At 33.4% G+C, this 19,573-nt stretch overlaps 1 protein-coding gene across 2 annotated transcripts; it reads left to right on the top strand.

Annotated features, from left to right (window-relative positions):
* The first annotated feature begins 13,486 nt into the window (after positions 1-13,486).
* On the top strand, positions 13,487-17,749 carry GAUT7 (galacturonosyltransferase 7). Of its 2 annotated transcripts, XM_079019072.1 has the most exons (9): positions 13,487-13,680; positions 14,262-14,332; positions 14,536-14,595; positions 15,268-15,310; positions 15,447-15,493; positions 15,576-15,874; positions 15,970-16,321; positions 16,413-16,925; positions 17,011-17,749. In XM_079019072.1, exons 1-9 carry the CDS (start codon positions 13,521-13,523, stop codon positions 17,278-17,280), a joined length of 1,815 nt encoding a protein of 604 aa, XP_078875198.1. In that variant the 5' UTR covers positions 13,487-13,520; the 3' UTR covers positions 17,281-17,749. The 2 variants fall into 2 exon arrangements, with proteins under 2 accessions (XP_078875198.1, XP_078875199.1); XM_079019073.1 differs by lacking the exon at positions 13,487-13,680 and having other exon boundaries at positions 14,318-14,332; positions 14,536-14,618.
* Positions 17,750-19,573: the final 1,824 nt, after the last annotated feature.

Here is a 19,573-nt window from a genome sequence, read left to right as displayed (position 1 = left end):
ATAAGTTACACTAGAAACGTAACTTAACTTACTGAGATTTTAGCGAAAAAATCGGGAATTATACTATCAAAACTCCAACTTGAGAGCGTCTACTAACTGGGATCTCAGGGACTCCAAAGCTTCACTCGAACCTTAAAACTAAAGAGATTTTCCAACCAAAAGGGCGAGGAAGTCGAGAGGGAGAGAGTTAGCATGGTGTGAGGAATGAAAGAACCAAAGAATTCTATTTATAGTAGTGATGCACGCCGCGCAACACATATGCACAACGCATATTTTGTCGGGGGTGGGTAACGCAACTCTATTCATAGGGCGACACATGATGAAATCTGGGTGGTGTGTCAGTGTGCGACGCGTGCTTGGACTGTGCGTGCCAGCTCGTGTGCGAAATTAACAATTCTTCAAAAGTGCATATCTTCTTCATAAAAGCTCCGTTTTGACGTTATTTATATCCACAAGTATATATCAACGATATATATATCTTTCATTTAGACTCTGTTTGTAACACCCATAAAAATCATGCCAAATTTTAAACTTTTTAAAACATTTCAAAGCCAATAATTATTACAAAACTTGTTTTCAAAATAGTATAGTGTCAGAGTATCCCATAATCAAATCATAAAACATAAGGAGGTGTACGATCACACTTTCACCTTGCCACGATCATCAGAAGTACCTGAAACAAAATCAACAATTGTAAGTCTGAAGCTTAGTGATTTCCCCCAAAATACCAGTGTCATACAATCATAATCATATCATATAAACAAACAGCATGCATAATGAGCCTTCAGCCTGACTAGACCGCCTTGCAGGGCCTTCAGCCTATCTGGACTGCTCTCCTAGCCTTCGGCACGTCTGGACTGCCTCGCAGGGCCTTTAGCCTATCCGGACTGCTCGTCAAGCCTTCGGCCTGACTAGTATGCCCTCTCGGGTCTGTAGTCTATTCGGTCCGCCCTGGGTATATTGTCCTTCAGCACAAAGCAGGACTGCCTCAACCCAACCCCAATCAAATAATCATGTGCACATAAATATCATACACTAGCATGTATATAACAGTCAAAACGATCTAACAGATCACTAAGTATAGCAACATCCTATAACCAGGATACCGACCTAACCGGTCACTAACATAGCATTATCCTATATACCAGGATACTCACCTAACCAGATCACCAAGCACAGCACCATCCTAACTACCAAGATGCAAATCAATAAGCATATCATGCAATAAACCCGGATACAAATCCGAAAGTGCCGACATTGGTGCCTTAGAGCCTGTTAATATATTGAGAAGAACTCACTTCACAAATGTCGAACTGTAGTGCTAAGATCAAAATCTAGAATCACAACCCCGAACTCCACCGCCTATATTTATCATAAGACCACTTCCATAGATTCTCAATTTACTAAAATACCCCCAACAGTCAAACTGGTCAACCCTTGGTCAAAGTCAAAGTCAACGATTAAGGTTAACAGTCCATGTTGAACCAACTCTTCGCATACAGTTCATTGACTCGTCGAGTCCTTCCAGAACTCGAGAAACCGTGAAAACCACAATTGACTCGCCGAGTTTCCAGACAACTCGTCGAGTCTATGCGTGTCTAAAAGTCGGAAAAACCCTAACTGACCCGTCGAGTCATCTCACTGACTCGCCGAGTTCATGCAGAAACCAACAACGGTCAATCTTCATTGGACTCGCCGAGTTGACCATGCAAATCGTCGAGTCCCTTTAGTCCATTTCCCATTCAGACGTTTTTAAGCTATCCACAACCTCCAAATTGCAGATCTAGCTTCCTAATGCACAAATTCCACATAAAGTTGCAAACTTTACGTGCATGAAAGGTCTTAAAGGCGTAGAACACCAAAACCAAGTCTATAATGAGGTTTAAGGAATGGTGAGAGGTCAATACAAGGTAAAGTTGATAGTTTTATGAATTTGGGACCTAGAGGAGTCCAGATCTGAAGTTACAACTTCAGATCATGGCCAATACCTGAAATGGTTTACATATATGCTAAAAATGGCCCAAAAACATAAGCATGGAGAGATCTAGCTAGATAGAAGTCAAGGTAACGACTTGTTACCTTCCAGATTATGCCAAGATGAAGTAGAAGTCGGATCCAAAAGCTTCTCCTAGTTCCAAGCTCCTTAGACTTCAAGTCCTCTCCACAAATTCAGCTTCGAAGCTTCTTAACAAACAAAATGGAGTAAAATCACGATTATTTTTTTTTCTGATCTCAAGGGGACGGTAAGGGAGGTTGGTGGAGGCTAATGACCCTTTAAATAGGGTATAGAACCCTGGAAATTAGGGTTTCATGTTCCAGCTCCTACTCGTCGAATTAGGGTCCTCCGACTCGTTGAGTAGGTCCAATAATCCACGAGGGCTAACCGCCTCTACACGACGATTTGGGACAACCAACTCGTCGAGTAGGTCCATAAACATGTATGTAAGGCTTTAAAACTTATACATAGGAGTCAGGGTGTTACACCGTCAGCTAATTCTCACTTTGTTTTTAAAGTTATATTTTTAACAAGCTTAGACTGTTAAACCCCGTATAAAAATCATAACTCTCTCATATGAATTCTGTTCTCGACTATCTTTATATCGACAAGATCTTTAACTCTCGTATAGACTGTTTTTCCTAACAGTCGACCAATCTCTATTTTGGTTTCTGTGTCGTATATTTATGCAATGAAACTTCTAAAAATCATAACTTCCTTATACAAAATCATATGTAGGGTTATCTAACAAGGAAACCCTAATTTGGATGCTTAAGCCCTAAGCAACCCTTGGACTCCTTCCTTAATAAGCCTTGGACGATTTCTAATGGGTTTCCCCATAGAATTCGTCCAACCTTATATTATAAGGTAATCCATAGCCCAATTGCAATTATCTTATAATCACAATTCCAGTCCCTTAAGTTTAATTAATCTCTTTTAGCCACAAAATTAATTCTTAATTAATTATTGACTAATATTAATTAAACAATATGATTTCTCCTTTAATATATTATTCTCATAATATATTAATAAATCATAATAAATCCTCTCTCTCCGTAATTCATCCTATCAAGTTGCTTTGGTGAAGGCAACCCAAAAGGACCATGCACCATCGGGTCAAGTACATACCAAAATAGTTATGGACTTAGACACTAATCCAACAGTCTCCCACTAGGATAAGTCTAACAACTATTATGTGTATGACTTCAGATCCTGATCTGCAATCGTAGCTTTCTAAAGCCGCTGTCAACTCTGATCTTATCAGATACGTGTGTCCTTAAATAATGGATCATATATTCCTCCATTCTAGATATCGTATAGATATGAGACATGAAATATATAATCATTCTCTCTATATTGTTTCCCGATTTCCGATTTATGACGACTGACAACAGACTATAATTGAACACATCAATTTAGTCCCAGCTTGGCCAAGCGCTTAGGTGTCATCACTAAATCATCGAGGGGCCCAAAGATATCGCTTTTATCCTACTTTGGATAAAAGGAACGAATAAACTTTGATTCAATGCTTGCTTGCACTCACTTACCGAATCACACACAACAATATGTTTTATAACACCAAGTTACTGGTGCGTTTACATATTATCAATATGCAACCGACTCGCAAGATACAACTCACACATCTCGGTTTCAAGAATATAAGATGTTATCGTCTCACCAATCACTCGTGATACAATTCATGAGGTGATCCAAGTGAGCGTGGGTTTAATCCAATGCTCAAATCATATTCATAAGCATTCATCAACGTTGCAACAAACATTTGCTTATGTCTAATACTCTTTAGACAATCCACACACCAATTCACGACAGTCTTCATTCATATCTACTTCCAACATATGAACAATTGTGGCCCGTTCGAATAATTTGACTGTTCTGAACCAATTAAATTATTCAGGAAGTCAAAACATGCAAAGTGAAACACAAGAATAATACTAATCCCATATGGCCTCAAACCTTTGAGTATAAATAAAACACCTTTTATTTATCACCATATCGATTACTCATTATTTGTTGTTTCAGGTAATCAACTTCTTACTTGAATTATTACTATACTTGTCCCATGCTCTTAGCATGCACACAATGCTTACCTACGGTTCTTACTTTATGAAATAGATCAAATGAATACATTTCCAATCATACTTATTTGACAACTCCTAATCATTTTCACAAGTGTAAGAATATCAAATTCTTGCCACTTATAGAATATGCTAGATTCTAACATTTTATGCAATGATCCTTTCGTAATGTCATAGCACAAAAGTCACAATGACTATTGCCAATGAAATTACAAAGTTCTCTATTTGTGATTGTTACAATACAATTCTATAGACGTGATGTCTCTCACTCAAAGTACATTCCTTTGAACATCCTTTTGCATAAAATTCTCTAATCCAGACATAGACTCTCAATATCCAACTCCCAATATGGAACCATTTCCATATTTGTCATATGACAACTCATTCTTAATAGAATCTTTTCTATTCATGATAATGTCGATATGGTCCATCCAATACTATACTTCCAACTACTCACAAGCGACCAATCCTCGGCGAACTTTGGATTGTCCTTTGATAGTTGTTTAATTATCTTAGTCAAAACCGATTCTTGTCCTTTTTCCCTCTAAATGCGCTAGACATTTGGAAAATTTTAGAATGGTTAAATATTATAGCCCTTGCAATCGATCCTATATCCGAAGCGTATGGGACACGATGCATAATGTCTTACATAAAGATTTGATACTTTATCAATCTTCTGCCATAATATTTTATGTGCTACGTTCTCACAATTCGAACTATGAAGAGGAATGCCGTAATCATAATCGTAATTTAGGAACACACTTTGTATCCTTGACTAATATTATTAACATTCCACAACCTAAGCCTTTAGTATTTGAAATGAAGCATAATATTCTCTCCCTTAATTATAGAAAAACAACTATTCAACCCTTACAACTTTGCAAAGTATGACTCTTGTTTTCTATAATTAATGTTGCTAACTTGCAATACTTGCCTTAATAATCATACAAACATAACATTTATGCTCCCACTATCACGATGATTATTATAAACATAACACTTATTCTCCCACTAGCTTTGACACGTATTCAGAAACAGCTTAACTTCCAGAAAAACAATACCTATTGAATTTCTTAAGTTCATGTTTCCAATACCTAATGCTTTGATAATCCTTTATCTAAGCTTATACACATTTGCCTTAGATAGTTGATATGTGTGTCAAAACAATTCAGACTAATTGCCAAATCTCACAATTCTAATAATGGAAAGGGATACCGTAACCATAATAGAATTCGAGAATCCAATTTTCACAATCACTATCTTCTTAAAATCTCTCTTAGTGAAAGCATTTCCTCACAGTCAACTTCATGAAGGAGGAAATCTTATGACACTTCGATTTTAATGGTGTATGTGTTCCTATCCATGTGAATTTGTTAAAACCAAAGTTTATGACAAATTCAAACTCATATGGACCGGACCTTCTCAATCTTGATTTCTTGCCTTATGGTAACACGGCTGCCCACCATGTCTTCCAAGTAGTTAAGCAGCTCACCCTTTCCTATCAATGTACTTTTCATTGATCAAGGTCCTTGCCTTTTATGCATTCAAATGAGAACTCATAGGGCTCACATGCATAATTAACTCAATTGGAACGACACAGAAACAAGATAATGTCAACACGATAGGTTGTAAACCTCAACTCGTGTGCTAGTGATGATCGATAAGGTTTATTCTTGATTTAGTTCTTGAACTTTTCAAGACCATTAAGACTCCGACTGACTCCCTGACATATAAGATTCTCTTGTCAATAAACATTTCTCGACAAACAAATATTCAAGAGTTAGTGTAGCTTTTATCAAGACAAAACACTTCACAAAATTTGTCCTAATTGGTCTTTGTCTTATCCAAGACATCAAAACTTTCCAATTTCAAATGTGCGAGAATAAAAAAACTTTTTCAATTCCACATTTGATGAATGTTATAAACCTTCTTAAGACTTGTCACTCAATGTCACAATCTTAACTCTAAGACTTGTTTTGGAATGAAGTATGATTGACTTCTTGATTTAACCATTTCTTCAATTCTTAATTCCTCTTCTCAGATATACAATTGTACTAAGATTTACTTAGAGGATAAATTGAGATATGATTCTTAATCATTAAGACATATCATAAAGTATAAAAGGTACTCTCCCTTCTTCTTAGAATAGAGAAACTTTTATCTTCCTGCCTACTTGATTCTTCTTATTCGTTTTGCTATTGATTTAAACTCTTTCAATCAATTCAGAATTACACTTAATCTAATAAGTATAATCATATTTACTAAACCTTTAGTAAATCATGACGAATATCTTTGTTACTCTTGTGGTGGACTTGATAAACACACAACTTTGTGTACTCGATCTCCTAGTCCTTCACTTGACACTTTGTCAACGAATTAGTCTAATTTCCAAATATGAAATTTCTCATTTATCGTGCAACCAAGTTGCATGATTCCAAGTTTCTATCCAACTGAAACTTGGGCGATGAGAAACTCTCCCTATTTGGTAAATTCTTGACATTTCCATAAATAACATAATTAAGAATCACATCCATTTGTTGTAGAAATATGCGAACATCAATTTTTCATAACAATTTCATTGCAAGGAAATAAATAAATAAATAAATGAGTCAAAGCAAAATTTATTTTATTCATAAAAGCAGCTGAAAACATTTGTCCTTACAATGCAAAATCAACTGAAAACTATGTAGTCAAAAGAAAAATTCCTAACAACTCTATCATAACTTTCTAAGCTCAAAATCTAATCTTCAAATCCATGCGATCGAGATCCATTTCTTCGTGATTAGACTCATCTTGCTCTTTCATCAAGTTTCCTCTCTTTTCACTGATCCTGCAAAACATTCAAATGCAATCTTATCACATCATGTATTAAGAATCAATGAATAGGAACTTAATGGAGTTAGATAGTGGATTTTACCTGAAGCACAACCATAGTCTTTGACTCTCCCATCTTCTGGACTCTTCAGGCTCTTAGGGAAGACTTGTATCCAATGCCCTTTCTCTTGGTAGCAAACGCAGGTCGGTTCTTCTAGAACGTCCTCGGAAGCATGGTTGGTTGACTTTCCCAACAAATATGCTCCATTGCTTTGCCAAACCATTTATGATTCAGCAGCAATGAGCATGTAAGTTAGGTCAATGAGGTTTTCGTCATGATCCATCATATAATACTTTCTTTTGAACTCATTATATGATTCAAGGAGTGACTGCAGAACCCAGTTCACAGCCAACTTATCAGGGAATGAGGCACCCAACATTATCAACCTATCGATGTGTGATTTCATTCCTAGAACGTGGGCACACACGGGTTTACCATCTTCATGTTTCATTTCCAATAGGGCTTTAGTGAAATTGAACCTTTCAATTCTTCGATCTTGTGGGTTAGGGAGAATAATTGGAGGAGGTGGAGGAAGTGAAGCATGATCTCTTGTTCCTCGATTGAATCGTGGAATATCATCTTCATGTGGAATGCTTGTTCCACGGGATTTGGGAAGACCATAGTTGTCGTACTTTGACATCTACAAAACGGGAGAAAAATAAATTCAAGTTAGTTGATTGATTGAGTCCTTAATAAATCACTCAAATGAGATATTAATAAATCACTCAAATGAGATATTAATAAATTCAAGTTAGTTGATTGATTGAGTCCTTAATAAATCACTCAAATGAGATATTAAGGCTAGGACCCAACACAATACGCTACAACCTAGAAAAGGGATGTCGTAATCTAGTTGCAGAATATTTGAAGGTAAGTGAATGACGATTCACTAATTTTCCACCATGAAAAACAAAAAACATTTTAAGTTTTAAATCTATTGAAAATTCCTAGATCTTTTGAGATTCATTGAACCTTTCAATGACATGTTTAAATCTCGATATGCCCCTCTAGTTTGTGACTGGGATGCCGAGGATCACAAAGCGGGTGTGAATAACCATGCAAATCTACATGGTGCCCCCACATGTTACAGTCACCTATTCGATGTGCCGGTTAACCACACGCTCCACTGAACTATGACAAACATCGAGTCACCCTTCGCTACCTTTGCTTAGAACCATTTAGTGTGTCGGTTAACCACACACGCTCCACTAACGTCTTCGCAAGGGTACAAAGTGTAATTTCATGGAATTGCATCAATTCACTTTTGCCTAAAGTAACTATGATTGAGAATTTGTAAAAACATTTAGTTACTTTTGTACTTCATTATACTTATAATGGAAGGTTTCTGTCCTATCCTACCCATTCGGCTAACGACCATCCACTAGTCAAGAGTGCGGTGGGTAAGAATGGATACTCATTCAATCGCCATTTTATATGCAATTTTCTTAAACACCCCTTATAGACCAACTTCGTGAATGAGGCCTACTAACGGTAAGACTGACTTTTACTCATACATATATATAATGTTAGACTTTTAATGTTATATATAGTATAGGGTGTATTTTACACTTTTAAAATACTATGTGGTCAAATTTAACAATTACACTTTTAATTCAATTAGATTGTGAACCAAAACTTTATGGATTTATTAAACCTCTTTTAATTATACACCTTAATTAATTAATAAAACCATAAGGGTGTTATTTGAACTTTTCAAAACAATATTAGGGTTTTAGAATATAACATTTCTAAATTAGACTTTTAATCAACGTTTAAATTCCAAAAACTTGAGGGCAAGTTTTGAAACATTTCAAAAACATTAGGGTTTCAACTATTTAAATTTCAAAAATAAAACTTTTAAGTTCAAAATTAAACTATAAAACCTAAAGGGGGAAAATTGAAACTTCTTCATAACACAAGGATCAAATAACAAATAATATAAATTAAACAATTAATTTTATCATTATCTATATTTGACCTAATTTCAATTTCTTGCAAAATAAGTTATCCAATTGATACAAATAATCAAACTTTAATCAAATAAGGAAGTTATTATCTAATCAATTGGTAATTATCTTTTGTTTAATCAAGGATACACTCAAAATATGATTAAAATTCGAATTTTAATGACCCAAAACAGTTAAGGCAAGTATCCATGACCAAAATAGCAAGAAATCCCGAAACTACCTCCTTCTGACGCTCGAACTCGCCGAGTTCCTCTATGGACTCGCCGAGTAGGAGCTAACTCGCCGAGTTCAACAGTCAGAAAGCCAAAATTTCGATTTTGCAACAAGAATGAACATGCAAGGCATCAATACAATAGAAACCAATCAAGGCTCTGATACCACTGATGGGTTTTAGCCATAAGAACATCCTATGTGCTCATATAAACCCTAATGCTTGGATCTAGGTTTCTCTATTGTACATGCAATTCATCCAAGACTATAAACCCTATATCTAGTATATGATAATCAATATAACATATGAATTAGAGTTTAGATCATACCTTGATTGTTATGTAGCAATAACAATCTCAAATCCTCCTTGTAACGACTTTAGAAAGCTTAGAGTCACAAATGTCACTCCTCTAATGGTTCACAAACACCAAGAGCAAGAGGATGAATAGGAGAAGAGAAGAAACACCCAAAAACATGTAGAAACCCTAAGGATTCAGTTGCCCATGTTTTGGTGCCCAATGGGTCCTTAAATAGTGAGGTTATTAGGGTTATCTAACAAGGAAACCCTAATTTGGATGCTTAAGCCCTAAGCAACCCTTGGACTCCTTCCTTAATAAGCCTTGGACGATTTCTAATGGGTTTCCCCATAGAATTCGTCCAACCTTATATTATAAGGTAATCCATAGCCCAATTGCAATTATCTTATAATCACAATTCCAGTCCCTTAAGTTTAATTAATCTCTTTTAGCCACAAAATTAATTCTTAATTAATTATTGACTAATATTAATTAAACAATATGATTTCTCCTTTAATATATTATTCTCATAATATATTAATAAATCATAATAAATCCTCTCTCTCCGTAATTCATCCTATCAAGTTGCTTTGGTGAAGGCAACCCAAAAGGACCATGCACCATCGGGTCAAGTACATACCAAAATAGTTATGGACTTAGACACTAATCCAACAACATTCACTTTATGTCTTTATAAAAAAAACATGAAATGACCATTTAACCCAATTTCATAAAGTTTGATGGGTGAAAATGATATTAACCTTAATGTATTTTGTCTATAATTGGATTCAAATTTATAAGTCTAATACAATTTTGAAAGCTCAATTCGATAATTAGGTAAAGATATCAAAAGACGATGTCCAAGTTTAAAAAATAATGCTATAGTATAAAAAATGTTACAATAATTAAATAGATAAGAATGCATTTTTACTTTTTTCATGTAGCCTTTTTTAAATTACAGTCATGGTCCTGGAATATTGGTCCTCCAATATAGATGATATCAAGCATGATCGGTTGACTATCTCTCATGCCTTTCACATGAAAAACATTTTACTCCTTTTATCTCATTTGTATTCGATCTTTAATTTTTGATATTCTTTAAATTGAATTCACAAACTAACATGGATCCATACAAATCTTAATTGAGTGAATATATCTAAATCTTTACTATTTCTTAAACTAAATAATACTACATCAATTTAGCAGTCTGAACAATATTCAAGACCAAACGTTATACTAGGTACTATAATATGATTCAAACGGAACAATCAATTGTATGAACAACTAATAACAATGTAAAGCAAAAATAAGAGAAAAAAAGAACATCAAGATTTTTACATAGACCCAACTAGGAAAAACCATTCGTCATGAAATGCCGGAAATCACTTTATTATATCACTAGGTGTAAAAACCGTGTATTACACGGGTTGATTAAAAAAAATAAATATTAACTATTTTTTTAAATAAAATTTTGAAATAAAGAAAGAAAAAAACGAATTAATTAAAATTACTATCATATTTATTACATTTAATACTTTGTATATATAAGTATTATGTGATTTTTTAATTTTAAAAATTAGAAAAACCTAGAAATTGACATGTGGAAATTATTTAATTTCAAAAATATGATAAAATGACAAGTGTCAAAACTCCTAAGAGATTGTCATGTGACAAAATAGATCTTTATTTAGTATAGTTTACTTCGAGGTTACAATGTTTTTGAGAAAAATATAATCAAAATAAATAAGCAAATCTTGTATTTATTGAAAGGCTTTCTACATAGATATCCATCATTGTAATGTTAGAAAATGGGGGTAATCAATTGCTTGGAATCCATTAAAAGTCATGAATCACTCTCAAATTTGAAGTATTTAAATGATACAAATCGAATTTTCAATTGGATAAAATTCAATGGTTTTTAAATAGAAAGAATGATGGAATAGTATGTTCTTGTATGTACCAGAAATCTGACCAAAAACGGATAATAACCTCTGCGTTTGAAAATTGCCTAAACTGTTTCCAAACTGTCATAAAACTGCCATAAATTGTCACTAAAGGTTCAACATTAGGGTAAAATACCGGGTCAAATTTCTTAAATTTGGACCATGCCAGAGGTTGCCACTCTTTGAACCCCACTATCAAGGGCGCTGCCCCAGGACCCTGTAGGTTTAGGGGCTACGCCTCTAAATGACAATGTACTTTGAATCTTGAACAAACTCAAACACGTATGCACTCCGCACCACCCTTACTTATTCAATGTTTATTAAGATTGTATATGGTCAGTAAATTAATTTGTTACTCTTAAATAACATTGGTAATATAAATTACCAACATGTAAGACTTGAACAATATAATTTTATCCACAATGAAACATTCCATATAGCTTAGGAGGTGATAACTTACAACTATAAGTTAGACTTTTAGAAACATGTCTTTCAGCAATCTCCACTTTAACACATGAAATCTAAAAACACCAAAGGAACATTAATAATTTTTGAATCTACTAAAAAACTTAAAATAAAATAACATCAAAAACGACCTTCAAACAATAATTTCATCTCTTACCAAAAGTCTCTTGTCACTTGCATTATTGAACACCCATAAAGTTCAAACATAAGTCAAACTCGACTATTAGATGACTTATAATAAACATATCAATCGGATTTTTATTTGTGTTGATCTTACAACAAACTCGTTTTTATTAATTATTTCTCTTATGAAATGATATAATACATCAATATGTTTCATTCGGTCATAAAACATTTGATCATTGATTTGAAAATTTGTGTTTTGATTGTTGCAAAGCATCGTATTGTCAGTTAACATTTTACTATTTTTCCAATCAACTATTTCAATCAAATAATTTCTTTAATAAAAGGATTAATGACATAAAACACTATATCTTGTCATTTTTTCGATTTAACCATCCAATTTTCATTTATCCTAAAAAAAACCTTTAATTTTTGGATAAAAATTATTGTGGGTACATGCATTGTCAAACATATAATGTCCCCTCTTTTGTTTGGTAAAAAGCATCCCTATTTTTCAAAAAAATTCATCGCGGCAACTCTTTGGTTTTTGTTTTTAAAGCTTATTTTTATTTACAAAGCTAATATCAAAATTTATAATCTTTTGTCTTCTATAAAAAAAACATATATATGCCCATTCCAATCCATAAAGTCTTTTTTTCATAGAGAAACCATTTGCTTTCAGTTTTCTATGATTTAGTTTTAGTTTTTTTTTTGTTCAGTTTAAAACTATATTATAAAAAATAGTTGATTTGTTTATATTAAAACTTCACTCACAAACTAAATTATAGGAATCAAATTTTCAGGTGTGGTTTTCAACACATAAAACCAAACTCAAATGGGTTTTCACCCTCCTCCACCTCTCCCCCCTCGCCCCCCCTCAAAAAAAAAAAAAAAAAAAAAAAAAAAAAAAAAAAACTGAATTATAGAAACAAAAAACAATTGATTTTTCAACCCATCAAATTAAAAACTAAATTATAAAAAATGAATGGTTCAAAAAGAAAAAAAAAAACATTAACATATATCGATATAGATGTTTGTTTATAGAGAACAAAACTTATAAATTTTGATATATTACATTGTTTCGATTAAAATAAGCCTTAAAACGGATAATGGTTTCGATTGAACTTTTTAAAAATTCATATGATTTTTTTTTTAAAACAAAAAAAGATACATACGGGTTTGATTAGCACTTACAAATCATAATGGTAGCGATAAAACTTTTATCTAAAAACGAGATGGTTGTTTAACATAAATTTTTCATCACCGTTAAACCAAAATATAATGCTTTTTATGTGATTAGTTCTTAATAAAATGACTAATAAGAAATGACTAAAGTCGTAAGTTTCTCTATATTTTGTCCAAAACGAATCTATGAACTCGTTAATATTCCTTTCATCATAGCATGTGTTTGAAGTAAAATCTTGAAACGAAGGGGTAGAATATGTAGTTATACAAAGCTCCAGGTTGGTTTTGTAAAATGTTTTTATTACTATCACCACATCACTAGAACTAGAATAAATAAACTGAAGTAGATGGGGGATGGCAGGGGATGAAGGGTGGTGGGATTTCATCATACAACGCCATGCCGGGGAAGAGGCGATGGAGTTGGCTTGTAATTGCAGTGTTAGGCCTTGTTTTGCTCTCGATGCTCGTTCCTCTCGCTTTCTTGCTTGGTCTACATAACGGATTTCACTCTGTTACTAACACAGGTTACTTCCATTCCTTCTTGTGCCCTAGATTGGTTAAAGAATCGATTAGATCTGTTTCTTCCTATGTCCGTTAGTGAATTAGCTCGTGTATATCTTCATGTGATGTTCTTCATTCATTTGTTCTTCATCTGGAGGTATCTCTTATCCAATCTGAAAAAAGCTAATAGTATCATTGCTAGATCAATCGGATCGAGGATAGGGATTACACACAATTGTCATTGGTACTACAACCGGCTGTTATATACACCCAATTTCGATCTACGCCTTTTTAATATCCATAACCATGGCTGCATTGTAGACTGCTACTCTACCCCTTTGTTACTCAGATCTAAACTGTAATCATTCTTCTTTTTTTCGCTAAGAATTTATGTTCTCGATCCGCGCGCTCCGCCCTTCAAGGAAATACATAAGTTTAGTCAGATTTTTATTCTAGTTTCCTATGAAACCGAAATTTCACAATCCAGATCTGTAGTATTTCCGGTGTCAACATCGTATTTGTCTTTGTAGTGCATTCATGCCTTGGTCTTACATGTAAAGGATACGAACTTACTGACATAGTCTTTGGAACATGGTTTTGACAGGGTATGCTAATGAGCAAAGGAGTTCTGCTTCATCAAAAAAGGATGCAGCTTTTGCTTCACCAATAACCAAAGTAATGCCTTATTCTCCTGTTAATTAAAGTACTTTTTACGAAGTTAACTCTAGTTATATAATGCTTATTGTTTAACTACTACAAACCACATAAAGAAAGATCCAAAACTATAATCAAACAATGTGTCACTCCTCTATAATTCTCATAAGCTTAATATAGTTTCAGTTGAAAATTTCTGTTTACTGATGCTATTCTATTTGCAGGAAGGGCTATCATCACATGTGGATGGACTATTGAAAAATCTTGAACCAAGTCTTCCAAAGGTTCATTGCATACTGCTTTGATGGTTAATACTCAACTTTTGTTCTATCAGTATTAGACGATTGGCAATAAACCAATGTCTGTCTTCTTGTGGATATTAAATGGTAGAAATTTTGATAAAATCTTGTTGTTGTGGATCCCATGTAACTATAAGTGTGTAGAGTTATGTTCTACATTGCAAATAAAGACACCATGTCCAAAAAAATGCAACATACTCACATCATTCAATTAATCCAGAAACATAATTTTTTAACCCTTTAATGTAACAAACTACCCACTTTTACCATTTTATATGTTCCAATATATGTAACATTTACATTATATGGTTAAAGAAAAGCATGTTGCAAATATTGTTATAATAGTGTAAGTAAGTAGGTTGCATTTAGCCCTAAACAAAATGAGCAAATTATATATTCCAAGTTCTTTGCTTAAGAGCTTATGTGTATTACTAAACATGATTAATTAAGATGTGATTGCTTGAGAGCAAGTCTTTACCATTTAAACCCTAAAATACAATCTATCATCCTATCATATAACTAAAATATTTTAAAATTGGAGAACTTTATACCTCTTTAACATGCTTATATGTTAACACATGTAAGAAAAAGATCAAATAGAATTCTTATGTTAACCAGAAGTATTTAGCTCACTATCATGCATGTTGTTTTGGTCAGGATTTTAGAAGGCATTCTGTCAAGGAAGGTGAAAACAAAACTGGTAAATCTTTGTTTTTATAAACTTTATTCTAAATCATTTTACCCTTTCAAATCAAGTAAAATTTTTAAGGCTTTTTAAACACCTAAAGATAGATGTACACTTATGATCTTCCTTTTCATCTTTGAAATAATTTCAGGCATCCCTGTGCCTACACAAGTGTTAAAGCCACCTCCAAAAAGACTTGTATGCATTTTCTTTATATAATTTCTAAGAGTTATTTGAATTTATATGTATATGTTTTAACTTCTAACTTCTAATTATACAGGACGATGAAGTGGATTTATCAACTGAAGTCATTAAAACTGTTAAAGTCATTGGTGAAAGTGAAAAAATGTGTGAATTAAAATTCGGGAGTTATTGCTTATGGCGTCAACAACACAGAGAAAAAATGAAAGATTTTTTAGTAAAAAAAATGAAAGATCAACTTTATGTGGCTCGAGCTTACTATCCAACTATTGCAAAGCTTCAAAACCTCAATCAATTCTCTCTTGAAATGAAACAAAATATTCAAGAATTCGAACGTATCCTCAGTGAAAGCTCCTCAGACACAGAACTTCCACCCCAGTAAGTTCACGTAAAAAATGACAAAAATACCCCTCTATGTTTTCTTTTTTTTCATGAATCCATGGACACTAAAATGGATTTGTGGTTGGTGTTAGGGTTGAGAAGAAGCTGCAGAAGATGGAAACTACAATCACAAAAGCAAAATCACATACTGTTGACTGTAATAATGTTGATAAAAAATTAAGACAATTAGTTGACTTAACAGAAGATGAAGCCAATTTTCACATGAAGCAAAGTGCTTTTTTATACCAACTTGCAGTCCAAACAACACCAAAGAGTCTTCATTGTCTTTCAATGAGACTCACTGTGGAGTATTTTAAAACTTCCCCCATTGATGCTGACGTGTCAGAGCTTCTGTTGAATCCAGAGTTGCTTCATTATGTCATATTTTCCAACAATGTCCTTGCATCATCTGTAGTTATCAATTCAACCGTTATGCATGCAAAAGTAAGTATATTTATATATATTCTTGTTTTTTTTAAAGGTTAAATGCAAGAAAAAAGATTGAAAATTTATAAATGGGTTTGCTTTATTTCAGGCTAGTAAGAAGCAGGTGTTTCATGTGTTGACAGATAAGCAAAGTTTCTTTTCCATGAAAATGTGGTTCTTCACCAATAATTACAAAGACGCCACTGTAGAAGTTTTGAACATTGAAGATCTCAACTTACAAGGTCACGAAAGAAGCATGTGGGTCCCACAAGAATTACGAGTCTCATTCCTTTCCAAAAGCAAAACAGAATATATTTCAGTTTTTTCCCATTTACACTACGCCCTTCCAAAAATATTCCCAAGTTTAACAAAACTCGTCGTTCTTGATGATGACATTGTTGTCCAGCGCGATCTATCAGCCTTGTGGGGCCTTGACATGGGCGGAAAAGTCATTGGTGGGTTGCAATTCTGCAATGTAAAATTGGGCGCACTTCAAGGGTATTTTGGGAAAGAAAAATATAATCCGAATTCTTGTATATTGATGTCCGGGTTAAATGTAATCGATTTAGTTCGGTGGCGGGAACTTGATATTACTAAAACATATCAAAGTTTGTTACAACAGGTCTGTGTACTGTGTCCTGTGTACTGTGTATTGCGTACTGTGTATTGTGTATTGACGGGTTATTTTTTTTTTTTTTTTTTGACAGAGAGAGAGGGAAGGAAGTGGAGTAGGAGTAGGAGGAATGTTGTTGAGTTTTGAAGGGTTGGTTGTTGGGATTGATGAAAGGTGGGTGTTATCTGGATTAGGGCATAACTATGGAATTAGTAAAGAGGCGATTAGCAAAGCCGCTGTTTTACATTTCAATGGAAACATGAAACCCTGGCTGGAATTGGGGATTCCGGGGTATAAAGTTTACTGGAGAAGGTTCTTGAATCGTGAAAATCGTTTCTTGAGTGATTGCAATGTGAATCCTTGAAGATAATTAAGAAGAGGGTTGAATTCTTTGAATGGAAGAAGAGAAAGGAGGTGATGATGATCTTTGCAAAAGTGAGTGATGTCGGGGAGTAAAGTTGTTGAATGAATTGTGAATGAGAAGAAAGGAATATCAAGAATAGCGTTCTACTTTTTTGTTTGGTGTTAAAGTAGGTAGGCAATTGAGATTCCTTACTTGTTTTTTATTTTTATTATTATATTATTATTCACGATTGTTATAGTAGAGTATTTATTTGGGGAGGGTTTGTTATTTGTGTGTAATGAATGTATTTATGGAGATAGCAAATAATTGGATTTACTACTTTAGAAGGGAAACTCAAAAGTCAAAACTGTGATGTATGTGGTCTTCTTTGTTGTAACAGACTTAAGCGTAAGCGATTAGGAAAAGCTGTAACTGTAACTGTAACTATTCTTCAATCTTGATGATGCCTATCTTTTTAATGCTTAGTAAACGTTTTTTTTTCCTTATAGAATATTTGCAACATGCAAAATGTAGAAAATCGAGAAAAATAAACATGAATGACCAAAAAGGGGGAGGAACTATAAGATTTTGACCAGCTTTTGTGTAATTATAACAAAATATGACAAATTTCACAAATAAATTATGTTGTTAATGATACAAAAGAGATGTTCGTTAAAATGTTGGAAACTAAAGATGTGTATTAAATCAATAAAATATGAATCCTCTGATATAATAAATAAAACCAATTTTACCATGTGACATTCTATTAGCCCTCAAATCGTTTTATCACGCCTGTAGCTTCTATTTAAAGTTCCAAAAATACCCTTTGGGCCCATTGTCCGCTCAATCAAGCCGTATGATATCCTCTTAATTCCGTATATCATTCAAAATCTTCCATTAATCTCATAAAATTGGGATTCAGTAATCAATTTGGCTTCAAATCTTTTACTTACTCTCAATAAATCAAAATTATTATCCTCATCTCCACCATTATGTTCTTCAACCTTAGGGTTTCTAAATGTGAAGACTGAAAGAGGTAAACAATTGTATCTTTTATTGTGGTCACGATGTTCTATCGCTTTAGGAAACAGGAGTGGGAGAACTCTTAATCGATATTTCATCTTTGCAACTGTAGTGGTACCCTTGTCACATTTCTTGCCCTTTCCTTTCATGTATGTCTCTTCTTCCCCCCTTTCCCATTTCTTTATTTATATTATTTAATGATGTAAGCCGAAGAAATTTGTTTTTTTAGGGGTTTGCCCACCAACTATTTGTATATATGTCTACAATCATTGCCTCCTTCAATTGTAAAGTTCTGGACTTCAAAGAGCTTCACGAAGACAATCACGAAGGGAATGCTCGCAATCTATATAAATACGATCATTGGAATAGCCATAAAATCAGCAATGGATCTCTTGATGATGCAATGCAAAATCTTGAGGAAGCACTTCGGATCAAGTTTGTTTCATCTTCATTAATTTTTGGATTAATACCTTAAAAACCATTATTTATACACTCTTGTTTCGATTTAACCCCAATTTTATTTTTTGTTATTAATTTAACGTTTCATTTTCAGGCCGTTGACCGGTCACCAACAGGTCATGATGACCTATCAGTTTTGTATTTTCTTCGGTTTGCATTTAGCCCTAACATTTACGTATAAGTTTGCATTTAGCCCCAATAGTTTTTTTGTTCTCCATTTGTCATTGTTTGTTAGAAAAACTTTAATTTTAGCCATTGGCCAGTCATTAATAAGTATTTTCGTTTCTTTGGTTTCTCAACAAATATGTCATTAGAAATATTTGGTTTCTTAACAAATATGTCATTATAAATAATCAGTTGTTTTTCGGATGAGTTACAAACGAGTTAACAGTTTTAGATTAGCATGTCATATTGTTTATTAGATGTCACAGACTCAAGATGTATACTAGGTCTTTTTTCTTCATTTTAAAATACATGTGTACATCAAATTAAATACAACAAACATTGATAATACAAAAAAAAAAAACCCCATTAACTTACCAATTAACACGCCCCGTCCCTTAAAAAGAAGACACATTTTCGACTCTTTAGAAATATATGGTTTCTCAACAAATATGTCAGTAGAAATAACTAATTGTTTTTAGATGAGTTACGAATGAATTGTCAATTTTGATTAGCTTAAAGATTAGCATGTCATACTGTTTATTAGATGTTACAGACTTAAGACTTACACTAGATATTTTTCCTTCATTTTAAAACAAATGTGTAGATTAAATACAACAAACACTGATAATACAAAAAAAGAGAGTCATTGGCTTACTAGGTAACACGT

The sequence above is a fragment of the Lactuca serriola genome, chromosome 9 (genome assembly GCF_051521515.1).
Source record: "Lactuca serriola cultivar US96UC23 chromosome 9, Lser_US96UC23_V15, whole genome shotgun sequence".
Lineage (NCBI taxonomy): Eukaryota > Viridiplantae > Streptophyta > Magnoliopsida > Asterales > Asteraceae > Lactuca > Lactuca serriola.
The sequence above is the reverse complement of the archived record's forward strand: the minus strand, read 5'-3'. Positions and strand labels throughout refer to the sequence as shown.